We start from the raw sequence: 20,897 nt of genomic DNA, 5'->3' as shown, positions 1-20,897 counted from the left end.
TGAAGCTTGTAAATAATTCACTATGGCCTCACAGCTGGTAATGCGGCCCTAATTTTAATGTGACCTATATCCGGCATTAATACTAGATCCGTCTGACCAGTTCAGGCCTCTGTACAAACACACATGAGCAAGAGAGACCCGCTTCACCTGAAGTTCCGGTTTCATCTTCAACAGCCTCACAGAGGCTTTCCCTTGAGATGTAGAGGTAGATATCTATAGGTGTGTGTGGAGATATAATCTCTCTCTATGTCTAGATAGATAGATAGATCTGGAAAAAGAATTAGAACTGGTACTATTTATAGGCAGTGTGTTTAGGGAAATTAACACTTGCACTGTATTTCATAAACCATGGACAACATTTTCTCTAACTTCCAAATAAGAATATTGATATTTAGAGCATTTATTTGCAGAAATGAGAACTGTTCAAAAATAACTGCTCAAATATTGCAAAGAAATGATTTGAATTATATATAATTTATATATTTTTATAATTTATAAATATAATATAATTTAATTATAATGCAAAGAATTTAACCAACACAGTACTAATATCTGAACTTTAAGAGCGTTCAGAAATCACTAATGTGAAAAAACCTCGACTGCCAATCACAGCTCTCCTGTCTGGGCCGGCTCTCCACTAGTCTTTCACATTGCTGTTGGGACTTCATGCCATTCATAGTCTGCAAGTTCAGGTAACTCAGCTTTGATTGATGAAATGCCTGGAATAAAACAGCTGCCACACGTAGAGATGCACATTTAATAAAAAAAAATAAAAAAAAGTTTTTCCAGAGCTGTACATATAGAGATATATTTGCATATATATATATAATGTATGCATATATAGCTATCTATTTCTCTCTCTCTCTCTCTATTGCTATATATATATTTATAGATAGATAGATGGATGGATACGTTGTATAGAGCTATCAGTACTTATCTTACTATCCATATTTATATAAATGAATCTTTTTAGGTTATACTTATGCACGTTTCTGGCGTTATTTTGTCTGCGGTCACTTTGCCGCTGCAGCAGCGTCCTCCTGTGGCCACTTTCTTTTCGCCTTCTAATTTAGTTTGCTCAAAGACATCATCCCAAATATTAATGAGGTCTGATACTCCACTGTCCCACCACTGAAGACCCGGACGTCGGACAATATTGGTGAGATTCGGCTCACTTGTAGCTGCTGTGTAAACGTATTCAACCAGCCAGGCTAAGACAGTACTGACAGTGCAGTCCAGATCATGAGGGCGTCGAAATGAAGCCATCCAGTTAAAATAAGTCCACATCCTCCCATATTACCTTAAAACTGCAATAGTTGTAGATGAGTTTATGCAGATTTACCAACATCATACCAATGATATAAACAAGCTCCCTTGTTTCTAATCATATAATCCCTTCATGAAGTAAATAATACCCTGTGCAGCTATTTTCAGCAGAGCAGAGAGGTTCAGGTTGCTTGTGTAAAAATATCAAAAAACATTGCAAACAAGTTCTCAGACCGTAAACATTAAAATCAGCATCACCAAAACCAATAGGATTATATTTAAAATGCATTTTATTTTCCTTTACAAGAAATAAAGCAGAGACAAAGAAAATGGAAGAGGGAAGGGAAGGGGGCAGCTGTATATAAAGTGATGCAACCTCTGGCGTCATCAAAAAATATGTACAATTCAAAATTATATCCATACAAAACATGCCACATACAATAAAAATGATCATTTCTCTTCCTAAAAGTAGCTCTGCTGTACAGATGCAGCATCTTTTTTAATTAAAAAGTAGGTTGGGTTTAAAAAAAAAAAAAAAGAAAAAGAAAAAGGGAAAAACAAAACATCAGCAATCTATTCTTTATTAAATTAAAGGATATGCAGAGAGACCTTAATTTAAGATATTCCAACCGATCAGAAGGTAGGATAGAAGTTAGGCTAGAAATCCAGTGAGTGTGAGTTTTATAATCAACTTCCCTCGACAAAAAACACACAACAGGTAAAGTTCACCAATTCTGCTATTACTCTCAAACTGTCTTCAGGAGAAGTATACTAAGTAAAATCACGTCAGAGTGCAATTCTCTCTCTCTCTCTCAGGTAAAGAAGGGGGATACTGTTGAATATCAAAGTCATAGCACACACTGGCTATATCGCCGCTTCACAAGTTATATAAACACGTTCACTTCTACTGGGGGGAAAAGGGGAGAACAGGACACTAATTAAAAAACAAAACAAAAACAGCATCATCTCTGGACCTTCAAGAATTTCTATTTAGAGAATTTCCTTATTAAACGGTAACCAATTCAAGGACAGGTTTCAGTATTTCAGGTATTTCACAAGCAGTAGCATAAATAATAGTAAAAGGAGAAATATATGTGAACAATATTACATAAATACACAAACGCTATGCACCGTTCTACTGCTCTGTTTTCCAAAACGATGAAGAAATATTACCAGGACTACATTCCAACATGACTCAAATGTCATCTCAATCTCAAAATGTTGTCTCATTCACCTCAAGCACTCATCCATATCATTGGTGAACACAAGATAACCAGCACACTATCTCTGTTAAACTGTATATGGTCTTATAGCAAAAAAACGCTAATAGAAAAAACAGGTAAATGCAAAAAACACTCTGGTTCATATACATATCAAGATATTACTTCGTTTGCCATTTTACATATATTTATAGATATATACACATTTAATCTTTCTGATAAAATGATATCCAGTGGTTTTTTTAATCCATCAATTTTATTTCTCTACAATTTTGATTTATTGATTAAAAAGGAGTCGGATAAAGAGCTTTTGCCCCCACACCCCCCCCATTATATACAGTTTGTACATTTTGCATTTCTTTTTACTGTGAGGTCATACGTCTGGGGAGGAAGGAACAAAGTAGTATGCGGTTTGTGGACACTTTGTTCAGCTCCCTTCTCTGAAGATTAACTTTATTATTATTATTTTTTTGTAACTGTTTTTAAATTACTTTAATATCAAAGAAGAAAAAAAATGCCCTTTTAAAAGTCTTTCTCTGCCATTGCTTCAAGCCTCCAGAAGACAGTGCCAACAGTTTATCACACCACAATGCAGGGATTACGTACGCCGACTGTGGTCAGGCAGAGAAAGGTTCACTACAGTAAAGTTTACAACAGTCCACTAAAGTATTACAGAGAGGAAGAGGCATACGAACAGTTCTGAAGAGTTTGGAGTAAGGAGCTCAAAACGAAGATCTACTGAAGATGCGGTATTAAATGAAATGAAGATGGAAAACATGACAAGCGTAATTAGTAGTCTTGCATCACAAGTTACCGTTGATTTCAGAGTCTGAAGCGTCAAACGTCATTTCGGTAGAGGGTCATGAAACGTCTCGCTCAACACCTCAATCTGCAACCATGATTCTGCTTCACTTCAAAAAGGTTTAAACTATTAAACCTGGTATGCGGTTATTTGCAAAATTCACTGCCCTTAGCGATGAAAGAATGGATTTGGTTGTGCGCTTATTAATGGAAAAAGAAAAAAAAAGTAAACTAAAGAAGAAAAAGAAGAGAAAAAGCATGATTTCTAGATGCACGGAGGCAGACAGGAAGGAAAAAATGGCTACATGAGGATCTACAGTCATTCAGACCAGGTGGCCTCCTAAACTCTGCCACCCATTTGGTTTTCTGATTGCTCTGAAGTAATGCATGATCATATCGAAACGCTCGTATATAGGCTCTGCAGCTTTGTCTATGGATGAGTCACAATGGTTCACTACTGCAAATAATAAGCAAAAACAGATAGGAGCAAACCGGCTGCTTAATTTTTTTCCCTGCTTAACCGAGAAGGCAACTGCCATGACAACATTCCACCTTCCCCTTTCCACAGTAGCACTTAACAGTTTAATACAAAGCAGTCACTTCCCAACAAACTCAATGAGGTAGACTGGGTCAACCGAACCCACCTTTAAACTCAATATAATAAAACATCTGGTGCCTTTTGAGCCACAGGTCAAATAGTATTTAAACTTTATATTATCTTACATCTTGTCCACCATAGATACATAGATGTGATCTGAGCCACTCCAGGATTGTCTTGCCAATATCCATGTTGTCAATCTTCACTGATGACGATGGGAGAGTGTTGTTCTGGGGTGACAGGGTGGTAGGAAAGAATAAAACTTAAAGAAAACAAACAAAAAAAAACCAAAACAACGATAACAAGAAATCAAGATAGGTCCAAAGCTAAAGTGTATTATTAGTTCATTTCTGAGTACTTAAATGGCTTTAATCAAACTTTTCACTGAGTTCTACCCTAAGTGTATTGATATGATATAGAATCAGACGTTTTGGTAGATGTAGAGAGGATTGATTCCAGCCAGAGTCAGCTTATTGGAGGGGGAACAGTAGAGGAAGTAGGAAGGAGGTGCTTTTGGCAGAGGCGAGTTTTAACGAGACTATTTGAGCACACCGTCGAGCTCATCAGAAAAAGGTTGTGGCTTCAAATGTTACTCTCTTCAAAGCTTTGGCTCCTGATGTGAATAACAAAGTCTTTTCTTTCCACTGATGGAGAGTAAACGTTTTTCCCTCCTCTTGTTTCAGAACAGCTTATGATCTGGGTAATAAGGTTAAACGAGGCTTTGGCGCAGACATCGTCGTATCTGGCACCAGGGCGCAAAGGCGTGTCTCACACTTTCTCTCTCCCCGTTAGTTCATCCATTTTCGGCAATTCCAGGCTCCACAATGGCAGGGGATCTTGTGCTGATCATCCTCGAAGTCAAACTGATAGTCATAGGTCAGCTTGATCATAAAAAAAAAAGAAGAGACACAGAGGGGCTCGTTTAGACAGACATCAAATCACTACAAAAGTTTGTTTAGAAAGGAAAATGAGCCACTTTCTTACCTCCTCGCCTTTGGGGATTCTGCGGCTGGAAATGATGATGATCTTATCCTCTTTGTCAAACGTCACAACCTCCGCAACACAATTGGGTGCACAGGAATGATTGACGTAGCTGGAAATGACACGGTGTAAGTGAGTCCATGTCAGAGTGAAACGTGAGCATTTCCGGTATTTCACCAGCAATAAAACTCAAGCCTGCATCCGAGACTGTCCTCGGTGCTGTATTTGTCTTGTAAGCCTTTTAAATTTTATTGCCTCCTATTATCTGTATTTAAACTGGTCTGTGTCTGGTCACAGTTAACTGTGGATTGAACAGCTCCCAGTGAGGATAAAACCTTGCTGCCAGTTTAAAAACCTGCTATTCGCTGATTTTAGGGCTGCAACAATCAAAAATGACAACTAAATAAATATATATTATTGTTATTATTATTATTATTATTATTATTAATAATAATAAAAAATAAAAGAGGGAAAAATGCAGAGACGGCAGGGTTGTGCAGGACCCAAAGAGTAGAAAAGATGGAAATGCTTCATTTTAATGTTTCTTAACAAGGTTTGCTCTCCTGCAAGATCATTTAGAACACATTCACATCAGAAACAAGACCATACCCTTAGCATGGCCACTAACTACCAAAGGGTGTTTAAAAGAGTAATATTTAGTGGACAACTTAAAAATCTAAAATCTTAATTAAGCAATTAATCAAATAATGGAAAGAGTCATGTCACAGGCAAGCAGACCTAACAGACTTGCATACAACTTAAATATTTTACATAGACTGTATAGTCAACAGGCTCTGCTAAGACACTATAGTAAACTCATGTTTTACTGAACTGCATGCCATGCATCTGCTCTTTTTTCCATAAATACAAATTAAAACCCGATGCATCCAACTGACAAGAACAGCACAGAACCAAAGGGACACTGATCATCTTACCGGGCAGGGCCGCCAGTGAGGGTGGCATCTATTACATGCTCATTATTGATGCGGAACATGTAGATCCCACGATTCTGATTTAAAACAGCAACAAATACACCAAGTCACCAAACAAGTGAGACACCAAGCATCATTAAAGTCAGTCAAATAGAACCAAGTTGTCGTATCTAGCATACCTGCTCCTCATAGATTTTTTCTCGCCGGTTTGCCACCTCGTTGCGAATGATGGTACCAATGTACTCAATAACCATGGTGTGTTTCTCAAGGTCTTTAGCTGCGTACAGGCCCAGCCCCTGGATACGGGAGCGAGCCAGGTACACGTTGTTCTTCCACTCAGTCTTCAGTCGACGGTACTGAGAAGACTTGGAGTGAACAAACTGCTTGCTGTAGGGGGTGTTAATCTCCCCTGTGAATGTGCTCTGGTAGGCTTTGGACATACTTGTGCTGTTCAGTGTATGGGGCCTAGAGAGGCAGAGAAGAGTTTTATTTTCAAATGTATGAACAATGACCACACTACATCCTAGAGTAACAACAGAGTATGCAAGCAATATGGTTACCACACACGAGTACGATAACTCTTACTATGTTGATCTTTTTCATTCAACATGTACAAATCTTACCGTTTGCAGTGGGTGAGAATCTTGGGCTCAGAGCGTGCACAACCAGTGGGATTAATCATAAGAGGAAGCTCCATAAGAGGATGGCGGCCATATCTAAATGTGTAGTTCTGACAGTTCTCCACTCCTGGAAGCTGCAGTAAAACAGATTTGTCAAACGTTAGTGGGAAAGTTGAAGTTACCTTTAAATCAGCTGTAGGACAGTGTGAAGCAACGTACCGACTCAGTAATGCGCATCACAGCATGGACAGTGAGCCCGTACATCTCCTCTCCCTTTACATGATCAGCGAAGAGCTTCAGCATGGCTGCATCTTCACGCAGCTTGGCAACCTTCTGCACAATCTTGTCCCAGATGCCTGAAAATAAAAAAAATAGAAAATAAAAAAAGCAGGAGGAAAGTTAAAAACAAAATAATTATCCAGTGCATAGCTAAAAAGTCTTTTTTATATTAAAGGGAATTTGTTACTGCCAATTAACCCGGCATCTACGCAACCGGAGAGAGAACGGCCAATTGTGCGCTCTCGAACTCCAGATGCTGACAGCAAAGCGACTTCGCTCGAGATTCAAACACGAACTATTATCATAGGACTTAAGGATGCAGTCTAATGCTAAACTGTGACGCAAGGTTCCATTATTTTATTTTCCACCAGGCAATTTTCTCAACCCTAATCAAGTCCCTTAAGCCAACGTGCTAAAAGAGTGTAATTAAAGCTACGTACCATCTGGACTACAGTCTCTGAAGTGCAGGTCTTCCTGTCCAGGCTCCAGCACGCGAACTTCAAACAAGGGCATGCCATCCTGCTCACTAATGCGACAGCGATAGCGGCAGCGGCGGTTAGGCACACGTGTGCTCCAGTAGATACGTGTGGCCTCGTAACCCACAGGAAAGATGGCAGTGGGCGAGTGGAAGGCAGCCATCTGAGAGGGCAGGAGCTGACCCACAGCATGGAAGATGAGCCCACCAACCCGGAACAGGTGTATGCGGTCACCACGTTGCAAAATGCTGGCAATCTGCTTCACTTCATCTCGTTCAATGTAGACTCTGCGGAAGACGGCGAAGGTGCTGAGCTCTTCCTCGCTGGGGCCCTTCAGCTTGTGCTGAGTGCAGAGCATCGTTTTGTCTTTGAAGAACATGCAGCGTGCCCGGATGGCGCAGGCGAAGTGGTAGACATTTGGACATCGCAGCCGGTTGCAGCTGTTGGTGGCACCAGTCTTCTGACAGCAAGCACAGCGTGTGCGTAGGCCACGCCGAAGAGCCACTTCCACATTGATGAGTGCGCCACCTTGCGTCTCATAGACTTCAGTAGACCACAGGGCACAGTTGAGATGCACCCACAGGTCTACATCAATGTTAAGAAGACGAGCAGGGCCATCAGTGGCGCCGTCACCCTCGTCGTGGCAGAAACAGCACTTGCGCTTGTCCCGTGGCAACTTATCTGGTCTCAGCGTAATGCGCAGGCGCTCCATAAGCTCAGACACCTCTCGGCTGTTTTCCTTCTTGGAACTTCCTTTGCGGATGGTGATGACCAGATGAAGGCGTTTCCAGCGCACACCTTTCCACTTCTTCACTTTGGGACGTATCTCTTCATCTTCTGAGAAGGCCCTGCTCCGCTGTTTGATGGGCTTAGGACATATCTCTATTGTGGGAGAATCCTGAGGCACAGAGGTGCTAGGAGCAGCACCTTCTTCCTCAGATGGCGCAGCTGGAGGAGGCAACAGGGCCACCTCCTCAGGTTCAGTCTTGACTGGAGGGTTGGTGGTCATTTTTAAAGAAATCTCAGCTGAAGGCTCAGTCTTAACAACAGCGCATGGGCTAGTAGTGGGTGGTGACTTTGGTTGAGCAGAAGGCTCAGATTCAGGCTCTGGTTGAGGGTCAGTGTCCGACTGAGTGACAGGTTCAGGCTCACCAGCAGCAGATGGTGGTGGCGGAGGTGAAGGTGAAGGGGGTGGCGATACCTCAACAGGAATAATGGGAAGATGGCGCACATCAAGGTCTGACACATTGGTCATGTAACAGTGCTGGGCAGGTTGTTCCTCATGTTCAGGGTACTCCTAAAAAGGGAAAACAATTATTACAAAATAAACAAAATTAAAATTACTCGTGATTTGTGAATAAGATAAGAACGGAAAACAAACCTGTTTGATCAGAGACAAAATATCAACTTGTTTCTTCAGAGTACATCCAGGCAAGGTGACATCAAACTGCCTGAGCCATTCTTCATCTTGGCTTGCAGACTGATCAGTCTTTACACTTAATTCTCCTGCATTACAAATGGGAGAATGTAGTTCATCCATTTTCAAGTTCACAAAATGTCAATGACTATAAAAAAAGTTGTTTGTATTGCCTAAAAAGACATTTGATCTGGTATTTTGATCTCGGCAGTCCAATCCCTGAAATTGCACTTTGTTTAATAAACAGTTATTTCTGTAAACTGGGATGCATATAGACATGGGAACCATATCTGGATTGACAGATAATTGGTTTTGTTTTTTGTTTTTTAAATAATAATAACAATAAATGTTAATCATAAATGTAACCAAATCCTTAAGCAAGTATCTGAAAATGCTCCCTTTATTGCACTCCAGAAGAGCACAACATTTAGGCGACACTTGGTTGTTTGACTGTATATGTAACTAGAGGTGGGGGATATGGTCACAAATCACAATATACAATATTTATTGCGATATTTCAACTTGCAGACAACACACATCAATAGCGACAGATTCTGAAAAATGGTATTCAAATACTGTCCCAGACTGAATACAGTAATTTGTATGCAGAATGTGCTGTACTTCATCTAATTACACACACCAATACACTTTGCAGGAGGTCAGTGTTCTTTAAACACTTACATTATCCACTATATGCTTACTTGTATCACAATTTCAATAAAACATCATATTGTAAACCCCTATCTGCATTTGCCTATACAAATAAATGTTTATTTTTAACCTCTACATTTATCTATATATAGCCAAGCATCTACACCAGTAGCCCACAATTCCTATATTGATGCATCCTTACTGTAAACGATAACAGTTAATAGTAACAGTAAGGCCACTCTTTTCAGCCTCACTAACTACCACATGAACACAAGAATTAATAAAATTCAGATAATCTCATTTAAGAGATACTGTACTTCCACAGTTACCTTGATTGGTGGATTCAGGTGCTTTCCCAGGCCCAACACCACCTGTTCTACCAGGACTTTGGGGGAAAGCCACCTCATAGGACCCTGGCATTCGCATGTGCAGTAGTTGGGCAACTGCCACCATCACAGAGTTCAAATTCTGTTGGGAGAACAATTATGGTTCAGCGAACACAAGAAGTTAATAGATCTGTTAAGTGGATTTGGGCAGTTAGAAGTTGATATACCTTGGCTGCAGCGGTCGAGAGGGTGAAAGTAACAGATACTTCATTGCTCTTGGCTTTGTCCCAGGAACTCAAAGAGGAGCCAGCCTTTCCCTCAACTACCTCAAAGGGTTTAGTCTCTGGAAAAGCTGTACATTTATGGAAGACAAGATAATGAGTTTATTAAAATTGACATAAGAGCAGGTTAATTTCAAGAAAGGAGTAACACCATAGAGAGAGGGAAGCATACTAGGGATAGCAGAACAAGGGATGATGGGAATAACAGGAGAAATGGCCCTTTCTTTCTCCTCTTCTTTGGGTTCCAGCAGATGAGGGAAACGTGATGCATCATCTCCCATCTGGCTCTCAGGTGATGATGCAGGCACAATGCTATCTGGAGCATCACTGTCATCATCACTTTCCATCCTGAAAGCAATTAGTTAAACAGTTAACTCTGACATTAGTCACAGATGCGATTTCACAGGTATGGATAGAATATTTATTTTTATACCCCACAGCTTACCTCACATCTTCGTTCTGGTTATGTGGAGGAGTGGGAAGTGCTGCTAGTATGTCCACACTCTTTACCTCCTCTGGAACAGAGTCTATAAGTGAATAGAACTAAATGTCAATGTATAATTTAGCTTAGCTAAGGTGCCTAAACACTTAAATGTATTAACATTGTTACCCATGGTATCCTCTGAGGTCTCTCGCTCTTTCTGGCCTGCTGCTAGTTCCTCTACTGCAGTCACTCCATTTAAAAGCTTGTGCTGCACCGAAGGGGGTGGAGTCGGAGGAAGGGATGAAGGTGGTGTTGGGGGATTGCTGAGGTTATTCTAATTTGAGAGAAATGTATGTTTTTAGGACAAATAATTATGGAAAAGATAAATCCAGGAGGCTGAGGCTGCTAACAAGGCAAAGAGTTAAGGGTACCTTAGTGAGGAGTTGAGAATAGTAGTCTGGAATATTGTCGATTACAGCATTTCCAAAAGAGCCCTTTAACTGAGTCTTGCCATTAGCTGGGCTGCTACCAAAAGGCGCAAACAAATCCAGGCTAGCAGTTATCGAAGGCTCCATCAAAGGAAGAAGAGACAGACCCTGCTGATAAAACAGAGGATTTACAAAAAAAATAAATAAATTATATATATATATAAATAATAACTTCTCCTGAAGAGTATGGATATACATTGCTGAGGATCAAACTGAGTATATGTACATTATGTTTGTGTTAATTTACTACAGAGGTAAAAAGGAACAGGAAATTAACAGTTCTTACTTGTTTAAGTTGCTTCATTATTGCTTCAGTTTTTCCAACCTCATCTTTTTTAGTTTTCTTCCTTGCATTTGGTCCACGTTCTCCCGCCTTTGGAGTACGCTTGGCCTTCGTTACAGGCGCCCTCTTGGTGATTGACTGGAGATCCTAAAAAAATGGTGATATTGATTTTTAAAAGGTATATTCTTTGGCATTTACAAGGGAAAAAAAAGGGTAAGAAAAAGAAAAGTTTTTACCTCCATGTTGCGTGGTGTCCCTTGAAGTTTCTGCTCCAACATGGCCAACTTGCTGTTTATATGACCATTAATTTCATTGTGGATACCATCAGATGGCCTTTGGGATGCTAACTGAAGGTTTTTAGTTCGAAGGAGCTTCTGCAAAAGCTGCTGGCCTGTCTCAGTCCTGGGAGTCTGTGCTGTAGAGTCACCTGGTGGATTTCCAGGGCCAGAAACGGAGTTGACAAAACCACCGGAATTACTTGGACCGACTGCCTCACCAGTAATTTCTCGCTTAATAGGAGCAGAGAGGACCTCTCCACTATCTCTTGAATCACACTGAACCTCACGGGGTTCCTGTTTAATGTTTTGTAGTGTGATCTTGCATAGATTTGCTTCACCACTCACTGGTGTTGAATGGGACACATCACCTACTGTTGTAGAAGTTAACTGTGGCATCAGGTGCTGTGCTGGCTTTGGGGAAGGACCATTAGGAGGAACAGCATATGTTGGTGTTTCAACACCTGGGCCATGAGGTTCTGACTTGAGGCCTGATAAATCTTGTGGAGTCTTAACTGTTGGAGATCTTAGTGGTGAAGCAGCTGATGCACCAACACTACTAAATGGGCTGTTTTTCCCAGCACTACTTTTCCCAGGTGACAGGTGGGATGACAGTGAAGGAGTGCCTGAATCACGTTTATTAAAAGATGCTGGACTTGATCCAGCATCTTGAACAGAGCCAGCAGGAGAACCGACATGAGACGGAGAGGCCTGAAATGGGCTAAGTGCCGTCACACCATGAGGTTGCTGTTGGCCCGGTGGAGTCTGACGCATACCCATCATTTGTCTTTGCTGACTAGAGAGGGGGCTGCCAGGCGAACCCTGACCCATAAGTTGACGAGGAGACATTGGCCTTGCCATATGACCAAGTGGCGTACGAATTTGAGCCATCATTGGTCGTGTTAGAGGAACCTGTCCCCTCATCATTTGCTGCTGTTGTTGTTGCTGCATCATCTGCTGCTGTTGGTGGGTATTACTGGTATACTGAGGTGAGGCTCCTGGTAGCGTCTGGTGCTGTTGCAATGATCCAGTATCTTGATATTGCGGAGTCATGACTGATGACTGGCTTGGAACTCCTTGTTGCTGTGGAGAGCCAACTGGACCCTGCTTACCAGCAAAAGCATAGGGGTGTTGCTGCTGTGCCTCAAGCCCTGGCAATCTTGGGCCAACAGGCTGCCCTTGTGGACCCAAAGGACGCATTTGGGCCTGCGTTTGCCCTTGCAATCTCAGCATCTGGCCTTGCTGCTGAGCCTGTCTCTGAGCAATCATTGCCTGAATCTGCTGTAATTGTTGATTAGGAGTCAAGTGACGAAGCTGAGGATTTTGTGCAATGATGGCCTGAATGTTGATTGGAGCTCGTATTTGCCCTGATGGAACACCTGGCCTCGGATTCATCATTACTTGTTGACTTCTATTCATCTGCTCAAGCATGGCTTGCTTCTGCTGTTGGACCAGTAGCTCTTGCTGATTTGGATTTCCAGGCATTAAAGATGGGTTCTGTCCAGTCTGCTGTCCCATCATGCCCTGCAATTCTTGTCCAACATTCTGACCTATTGGTTGTTGCTGGGCCACATAACACATTTGCTGACCTTCCTGTTTCACATGTTCTGTATTAAGGGAATTCTGCCTCTGAAGAGCAAGTTGCATCTGTTGTTGCTGTTGCACTTGAGGTTGTATTCCAGCCTGTTGGCTGTTTACATAGCTATGTTGCTGTGTCGGGCCATGATTTTGTCCAGACTGTTGCTGTGCTGCTTGCTGTTGCGCTAAATAAGCAATTGATTGTTGTTGCTGCCCAACTGCTCCCTGCAGATCTCCACTTGGTCCTTGTTGCTGCATCTGGATTGGTGTTTGGGGTCCACCACCTTGCTGGGGTGGGGTTTTAGGGCTAAGGATTCCTCCATCTTTAGGGACAGAGTTCTGGACATCTTGAGAGAGACCTGGAACAACCTGCTGCAAATTCTCAACATTTCCTTGAACGCTGGCCGAAGGAGAAGTTCCCAGAGCCCTTTGTGGATCTGGCGGACCTACTTGTGTGGGTTGTCTCTGTTGCGGTAATTGCTGCTGTTGGAGCTGAGCAAGGTTCTTTGCAGCATTTTGCTGTTGCTGAGAAATAAGCATACGCTGTGCCAAAATGCTCTGCTGCTGAGGTGTAAGTTGGGTTTGTGGGCCTCTAATAACATGTGGTCCACCAGGCCCCTGCTGACCCAACAAAGGTCTTTGAAGCTGCTGCACAGCTTGATTTCCAGGCATGACTTGCTGGCCTGCTATCACATTTTGATTCTGAGCCATTGGCTGAGCCATGAGATTCGGCTGGGTCTGTCCAACTGAATGATTCCCCATCATGCCCTGCGAAACCTGCATGAGGCCCTGCTGATGTTGCTGGTTGGATATTAATCCAGGCTGTAGATTTGGCTGCTGTTGTCCCATTAATGTATTGCTCATCAACGTTTGGGGCGTCTGACCACCCATAGGCCCAGCTTGCTGACTCATAACACCAGGTTGCTGGCTCTGATGCGGCATGGGCTGCTGACCAATCATAAACTGCTGCTGCTGCTGCAGTTTCTGAACCATCTGCATCCTTTGTTGCATCTGTCGTCCTTGAAGAAGTCTTGGGTCTGGTACTTGTGCCCCAGTACCTTGTGGAAAAAATCCACCAGTTGGGCCTGGTGGTACAGCACCAAGTGCCCCAGGATGAGGAGGCTGGGCACCAGGAAACTGGTGCACTTGAGGCATTCTAACAGGCATACCACCTGAAGGAATGCCTCCAGGTACTGACCCCCCTGGTCCGATCATAGGCCCCCCTTGTTGGGCCATCATCATCTGTCCAGGTATCTTAGAAAGCATGTGTTGCCCTTGGTTGGAAGTACCAGGTGCTAACATTGAGGACCCTTGCTGATGCTGCTGCTGCTTACTTCTGTATTCGGCAATCAGATTGGTATGTTCCTTTTGCTGCTTACGTACCTGGTTGATAAAAATAAATGAGAAAAAAAACCCTGTAAGACTGATACATAAAAATAAATAAATAAATAAAATAAAATAAAAAAAAATAATAAAAAAAAAAAAACACACTATGCATGTACTGGTATGAAGATAGCATATTTTCTCACCTGATCTAACTGTTTCTGGATCTTACTTTGCTCTTCAGTGACCAGTTTGAGCTTTTCAGCATCTGCTTCTGCAAATTCACGCCCTGCTTTCTTAGCAGTGCGTTGCTTAGCACACAGCGCTTTGCGGGACTTCCGATGTGCTCCTATCTGCTCCTCCAAGAACTTCAGCTGCATCTGTAATAACTGCTGGGTGTGGACAAGCCATTCCTCATATTGGTGCTGCTCAGCATCATCTATTGTGCAGAGAGAACGCATGATGGTTATCAAAATAAATAAATAAATAAAATGTGCCACCTGAATATATAGAAATAAATAGATGCTTATCTCAAATAAAATCATAATAATCAATAGAAATAGAACATACTGATGATGCCTTGGACAAACTGAGGAGGATTAGGTCGTGCCTGAGCCTGGTCGCTGCTTTCCCCATCCTGAAAACAAAAATTAAATTGTTTCAAAGGTTTTCATAATTGTTTAAACTAAGAGTACTGAACACTGAATCAAAAGAAAAAGCCACCGACCTTAGATGATCCAGGTCCGAGGTGAGCCTGAGGGTCTGCACTTCCTGGGGCTGAGGCCAGCCTCTGAGCCAAGAGAGATACTTGTTGCCTAAAAAGATTTCAAATAAATAAATGAATGTCTCAAAAAGTGATGTGCTTGAAAACAGCAACATAGTTATTTGCACAATTATGAAAATGTACCTGTTAATTCCAGGAGTCACACCCATTGGGTCTTGAGTCAACACCCTTTTTATGCCTTTTAGGGCCACCATTTTTGCCTTGGCAATAGGGTCCATGATGTCATCGGTCATAAACTTATCCAGATCTGGAAATAAAGCAAGAACATAAAGCAAGACGTGAACATGAGAAAGAGAAGGTTTAACCTGTGTATAATGTGCACATACCTTTTAAGACACATACCTTTATCAGGAAAAAAGTTGCTAGGGAGAGTTTGTTGTTTTGCAAGGTGTTGAGGTGGTGGCGCTTGCTGCTGTGGATTAAGACCAGGGTGAATGCTGCTTGGCTGTCCACCTCGCATTATAGCTTGTGGCTGCCCCATTGTTACATGAGGAGGTGGAGGCATTGCAGCACCAAGTAACCTCTGCTGTTGTGACAGTATGTGAGGTGGCCTTGGCCCCATTCCAGGCTGACCCACAAGACCCTGAGGAGGTGGACGATGATGGGGCATCAAAACCTGGTTCGCCCCACCAGGAGGTTGTTGTGGATTCTGAAGATTATGAAGATGACTGCCACAGCCTCCCTGTAGAGCATTCAACTGCTGCTGCTGCTGCTGCTGTTTCTGAAGCTCTTTCTTTTCATGTTCCAGGAGATCCTGAATCAATAAAGGCAGTTCACTTGCCTCCAAGGTGCTCTCCACTTTGTCAAGATCAACTGCAGGGGAGTGTTGGCCTCCACCATCTGGCAGACAGAGGGGATCCTCACCCAGGTCGGGATGTGTTGTAGATGGTGGGAATGACAGAGGATCAGCTTGAGAAGGAAGAGGAAATGGCACGCCTCCTAAGCGGACAGTGTTCAGTGAGGCAGGTGAGTTCTCTGTCTGAGCTGAGGCCTTGGATGGCGTTGCACTAAGAAGCAAGGAGACAGCTTCTCGCATCTCATCTTTAATCACAGTTTGTGCTGACTGCTGTTGCTCAACCAAGCCTTTCTCTTCTAGTTTTACAGAAGAAAGTCCACTTATTTCTGAAGACTCCGTCTTAAGAGGAGGATGAGAAACACTGGAAGATGTGGTGCCTTCAGTTTTTGAAGATGACTGTGTGGAAGCTACAAGTGAGTCCTTGGCAATTAAACTAATTTTAGGTTTCTCTTCTACCTTAATGTTCGCAGTGACAGAAGGCCCCGAACCTTCGCCTTCTGCTTCAACAAGTCGCAACTGGTCAGAAAATACATCCTTAGGGTCACCCTGATCTAGTTCGGGGTCAGTGTAGGCAAGCAAGTCAAATTCATCACTATTAAGCAGATCATCCAAATGGGGGTCATTTGTTTCAAGGTTATCAAGGTTTCCCAAGTCATCATCCCCTTTATCAGGATCCAAGTCAAGTGCAAGGTCATCTTCATCCTCTACCCCAGCTTCTGCTCCTGCATCTCCCAAGTCTTTGGCAGCAAAAGGGTCCTCAAGGTCAGGCTCCGGTAAGTCAACACTTACTTCTGCAGATTGTTGCCCTCCTACAGTATTGGCCCGAGGACCCTGTTGCTGAGTGGTTGTGTGGGAGGAATTAGATGCATTTGATGGTGTAGCTGGTATCTGCTGGGGCTGTAGCTGGGACTGAGGTTGAGGAACATTACTTTGCTGAGGCATTAACATGCCTATACCAGGTTGTGGCAACCCAAGTCTGGGATCTTGTCCACCTTCCGTCTGTGAATCAAGAGAAGGTGGCACAAATGGAGCAGCTACTTCCTGCTGTGGTACAAAAAAACGGGGGCGGGGCTGGGGTGCCCTTGGCAAAAACTGAGGTGCCAGTGGTCTAGCATTATGTTTTAATTCTATAAACTGTGGTGGAGGGCCAGACACACAGGGTTGCATCGTCTCTGTTACAGCACCTTGTGCCACTACAAGGGGATTAGGCATGCCTTGCACCCCTTGCATTGTAAGTGGGTTGTTTATAGGAGCATTGAGGTGGTGCCTGGGCCCAATTTCCAACATGGATGGTTGGGGGAACCTTCGTGGACCAGCTGTCTGACCTTGCCACTGCGTATGAAAAGGTGGGCGATACATCCCCTGAGGAATAGTAGGGCCAGGTTGCCTAAAGGAAAAATATATACACTCAGTTATTAATTATGCTTCAACTGATTTTTAATCGTTTAGCGCTTTTAAATAACCACTGAACGCACATGCAATAGTCAAGGGATAACACGAATTACCTTACTACATTAGGATCCATTATACCAGGTGTTCCAGGAGGAGGAGGCCGGCACAGTTTCTCATCCACTGCTCCCATAGGTAGAGGAAGCTTGCCAGTGATAGGTACTTGAGCAATAGCTGCTCTATCCTATGTAACATGACAGGACAATCAGTAAACAACTAAAAGACCAGCAACACATCCCAAAATCACAAAGTAAGGCACAGTACAACAATAAAAACTGAAAAGTATAAGTATAGTTACATCCTGTGCAACATTTTAAAAATACCTGTGGGTAAGGAGGTGGTGCTCGCTGGGTTTTGTCTTGATGGTAGACGGACACTTCTCCTTCTTGCCAGTTGGGAGCATTATTACTGGCTGCAGTTGCCTCCTTCTCTCTAGAGTTCCTCTGCATTTTCTGTCGGATCAAAAATTCTCTAAGTCTTTGTTTCTGCAATGAAAAAAGAAACCAAATACTGATTATCCAACTTGGTTAAACGCCACCAACAACTCCGTACCAATATGAGATGTTCCTATACCTGTCTGTGTTTTTCAAGCTCTGATGGGCTAAGGCCAATGAGAGCTTGATCCTGGCCAGCAGATAGATCAGGAAGTTCTTGAGCACTTGGCATGCCTGGTAGATGTGGTGCATCTGGTGGTCTCGCAGAAACACTTGTATCTTGATTCACAGATGGTAACACTATTCTAGAATTTAAATCTCCAGCCATGGCTTGTGGCTGGGATGGTGGATGCTGGAGTTGAACCTGAGCTTGTTGAGGAGTTACCACTTGCTGTTGGACCATTGCCTGTTGCTGGCCAATTTGAAGGGTACCCATGCTAGGGCTACGACTAAAAGCAGGAGGTCCAGGAGGTTTTCCAGTGAGTGGATCTCCTATAGAGGGTGAACAAGGAGGCTGCTGGCTAGGGTGAGGTGAGCCTCTAAAAGAAACCTCTGTGGCCGCAGAGGACGGGCGAGAAGGTTTGTGCTGTGAGGTAAAAGGGTCTCTGGACTGGGGCCGCGAAGGTGGCCGGGAATAAGGATCTGGGGACTGAAAGCGTGGGGTAGCTGGTGACTGCACAGAGTGTCCATCATTAGAGAGTGCTCCTGGAGTGAGAGGGGACTGAGAACTACCTTGTGACTGAGGGCTAGAGGCCACTTTTGAGTAACATTCTTGTTGGGGTAGAGGCAGTCTCTGGGGCAAAGGAGAAGAACCGTCTGCTGACTGTGGCCGGGGTGTGAGAGGAGCCTGGCCACAGGGATCAGAAAACGTAGAGGGAGATTGCCGATAGTTCTCAGGAAGATGACTGGGAGAGGCACCAGCAGGATGTGGAATAGTATCCCCTTGATGCATGCGTGGTGTCATAGGAGCTTTGAACAAGCCATCTCCAGGGTCAAGCATCCCTGCGGGAGAACCAGTGCCAAGCTCAAGTCGGCCAATAGAGGCACGCGGAGACTGGGCACTCATATCTGTCCTGTTTTGCCCCATTCCAGCTGGTGAGGAGGCTGCAGCAGAGGGAGATGGAGATGAAGCATATTCTTGTCGGCCAGTTCCCTGTTGGCCACGAAATGGGTCTCCATGGTGAGTCATGTGGGGTGGGGAGAACAAAGGAGAGTCTCCCATCCCACTACCTCTGGGTCGAGGACTCTCAGGTAGGCTGGCAGGATCCTGAGATGTCTGCTGGGGCTGGGATGGAAGGACTTGCTGTTTAAAGAATGGGTCTACATGCTGAGCCTTGCGAGGTGTCCCAGTCTGCATATCAATGGAGCCAAGACTGGCTGGCCGTCCCTGAGGAGGGCCCTGTGGGCCAGGTAAGGGGTAACCTGAGGAGACCTGCAGGGGGCTGGAAGAAGGCTGAGAGTACAGAGTGGATGGCTGTGACTGCGCTTGTGGGGACTGAGATGGAGGTTTGGAAAAGGGGTCATTCTGAACATTTGATGAGCCCGAAACCTTCACAGATCCATCTGGGAAAAAGGCTGATGATGCCGTATCTGGAGTAAAGGGAAAGGGACTCTCAGCAGAACTAGGCTGAGAGGGAGTGGATAAAGATCCAGAGGGTGGGGGAATTTGAAGGTGCAAACTGGGGCGTTCTCCTTTTACCCGAACTGGCTCGGTTTTAACTGGCTTTAACACCTGACTCTCTGCCTGCTGTGGAGAAGAAAAGAATTTGGTAAAGAAAAAAGACTGGCCATCAATAATTTCATTTCATATACACACACACACACAAGCACACACACAAGCACACTTATACCTTCTGTGCCTTGCTGATCCTCTGAGCTGCCCTATTATCTTTGGCCTTTTGCTGGATTAAAAAAAAAAATAAATACAAAAACAGGAATCAGATAACTATAAACATTTGTTTAACAATATGTAAAAACAATGTGTGTAGCTCTTACCAGAAAGGGAACCTTATCAGCAGCTGATACTTTCCTCCAGATTTTCATTATCTGCTTGCAGCGACTAGCCCAATCTATCAAATAAATAAATTAGTCTGCCAAATTAGTCATTTTCAATAAAACAGCTTAAACTGTTTTTAATTACTTACAATCACATCTTTTTGTTAAAAAAATGTTTGTTTTTTTTACTAACCTGGGTAGTCTTGCTTGAGGTTGGGAAAATTAATATTAGCATAGAGCACAGGTGAAATTGTGGATAGGTTTCCAAGCTCCTCATCTTTCTCCCATCGCTGCAAACTCCGCTGATTGTACGAGAGACCATCACCTTCCTGTTCAGTAGGAGTTGGGGGAGTGGAGGGAGTGGCTGGGGTAGATGGTGTTGCCCAAGGGCTTTCATCATCCTGCTCTGGACTGAATAGGCCACCTCGGTCACTAAGTAAACAGAAGGGGGAAAAAAAAAAACCTGTTACATAAAAATGACAAATTAAGAAATCTGATCAACGGTTTGCAGTTTTCCAGGTCTTACCGCAGGTCAAAAAATGGGGACTGGGAAAGTCCTGGAAAGGACTCCATCAAATTAGCTGAGGGCAATGAGCCAGGCAAGGATGCACCTGTAAAGGAAATGTCACCACGGTCAGGTTAAACTGGATAAAAACTGAACTAGCGTTAAATAAAAGTTAGCAAGTGTGCATACAGCATGGTCATACCTGGAAGGCTTCTTTGGTGCAAACCGCGATTTGACTCCCCTTGACTCCCGATTTGACTAGCCTGAACTGTCCCACTTAGAGAACTACCCTCTGAAGGTCCAAGCACCTTCTGGAAAAACTGCTCAGAGTCCTGACTTTCTGTCCCTTGTGGAAGACCTGGGGGAAAACACATCCATATTTTATGAGGAAAAAAAGTTACAGCTTAACAGCACCTTTAAGAAAATAATAAACAAATAAATAAATAGACGTTACCTTCTTTCTTCTGTGTGCCAGAGCCTGTGACATCACCTTGATTCTGATCTTTTGGCTGCTCAACTTCTCCAGAGGCCACTGAAACATAACACAGCAAATTTTAAGAAGTTTCTTCCAATAAACCCTAAAAGTCAAAAGTTTTCACATATTGAGCACCTTATACAATTGAAAGACCCACGTTTTATATCTCCTTGTGGCTTTGGGCAATCAGTCTCTTGCTTAAGCTGCAGCGAGACTCCAGGCACTCTGTCTCCAACCTCT

General features: G+C 43.4%; 1 protein-coding gene across 2 annotated transcripts in view; it reads right to left on the bottom strand.

Moving 5' to 3' along the window:
- Positions 1-1,538: 1,538 nt before the first annotated feature.
- Positions 1,539-20,897, bottom strand: part of kmt2d (lysine (K)-specific methyltransferase 2D) — a 33,563-nt gene continuing 14,204 nt past the window's right edge. The window contains exons 24-54 of one of the 2 annotated variants that reach the window (XM_072656374.1): positions 20,815-20,895; positions 20,637-20,714; positions 20,385-20,540; positions 20,204-20,288; positions 19,871-20,109; positions 19,678-19,751; positions 19,533-19,583; positions 17,822-19,429; positions 17,572-17,733; positions 17,305-17,432; positions 15,346-17,186; positions 15,127-15,250; positions 14,947-15,034; positions 14,790-14,856; positions 14,426-14,658; positions 11,280-14,279; positions 11,047-11,190; positions 10,704-10,871; positions 10,459-10,606; positions 10,294-10,375; positions 10,021-10,196; positions 9,795-9,919; positions 9,571-9,709; positions 8,555-8,679; positions 7,138-8,470; positions 6,638-6,774; positions 6,422-6,552; positions 5,978-6,263; positions 5,802-5,875; positions 4,870-4,978; positions 1,539-4,766 (exon numbers count right to left, since the gene is read on the bottom strand). In XM_072656374.1, the coding sequence (XP_072512475.1) occupies positions 4,674-4,766; positions 4,870-4,978; positions 5,802-5,875; positions 5,978-6,263; positions 6,422-6,552; positions 6,638-6,774; positions 7,138-8,470; positions 8,555-8,679; positions 9,571-9,709; positions 9,795-9,919; positions 10,021-10,196; positions 10,294-10,375; positions 10,459-10,606; positions 10,704-10,871; positions 11,047-11,190; positions 11,280-14,279; positions 14,426-14,658; positions 14,790-14,856; positions 14,947-15,034; positions 15,127-15,250; positions 15,346-17,186; positions 17,305-17,432; positions 17,572-17,733; positions 17,822-19,429; positions 19,533-19,583; positions 19,678-19,751; positions 19,871-20,109; positions 20,204-20,288; positions 20,385-20,540; positions 20,637-20,714; positions 20,815-20,895 (11,285 nt within the window). In that variant the 3' untranslated portion in view covers positions 1,539-4,673. The remainder of the gene's footprint in view (positions 4,767-4,869; positions 4,979-5,801; positions 5,876-5,977; positions 6,264-6,421; positions 6,553-6,637; positions 6,775-7,137; positions 8,471-8,554; positions 8,680-9,570; positions 9,710-9,794; positions 9,920-10,020; positions 10,197-10,293; positions 10,376-10,458; positions 10,607-10,703; positions 10,872-11,046; positions 11,191-11,279; positions 14,280-14,425; positions 14,659-14,789; positions 14,857-14,946; positions 15,035-15,126; positions 15,251-15,345; positions 17,187-17,304; positions 17,433-17,571; positions 17,734-17,821; positions 19,430-19,532; positions 19,584-19,677; positions 19,752-19,870; positions 20,110-20,203; positions 20,289-20,384; positions 20,541-20,636; positions 20,715-20,814; positions 20,896-20,897) is intronic. The other variant, XM_072656375.1, reaches the window with a different exon arrangement.

The sequence above is a fragment of the Salminus brasiliensis genome, chromosome 14 (assembly GCF_030463535.1).
Source record: "Salminus brasiliensis chromosome 14, fSalBra1.hap2, whole genome shotgun sequence".
In the NCBI taxonomy this organism is placed as follows: Eukaryota; Metazoa; Chordata; class Actinopteri; order Characiformes; family Bryconidae; genus Salminus; species Salminus brasiliensis.
This window is presented reverse-complemented; position numbering and strand designations above follow the sequence as displayed.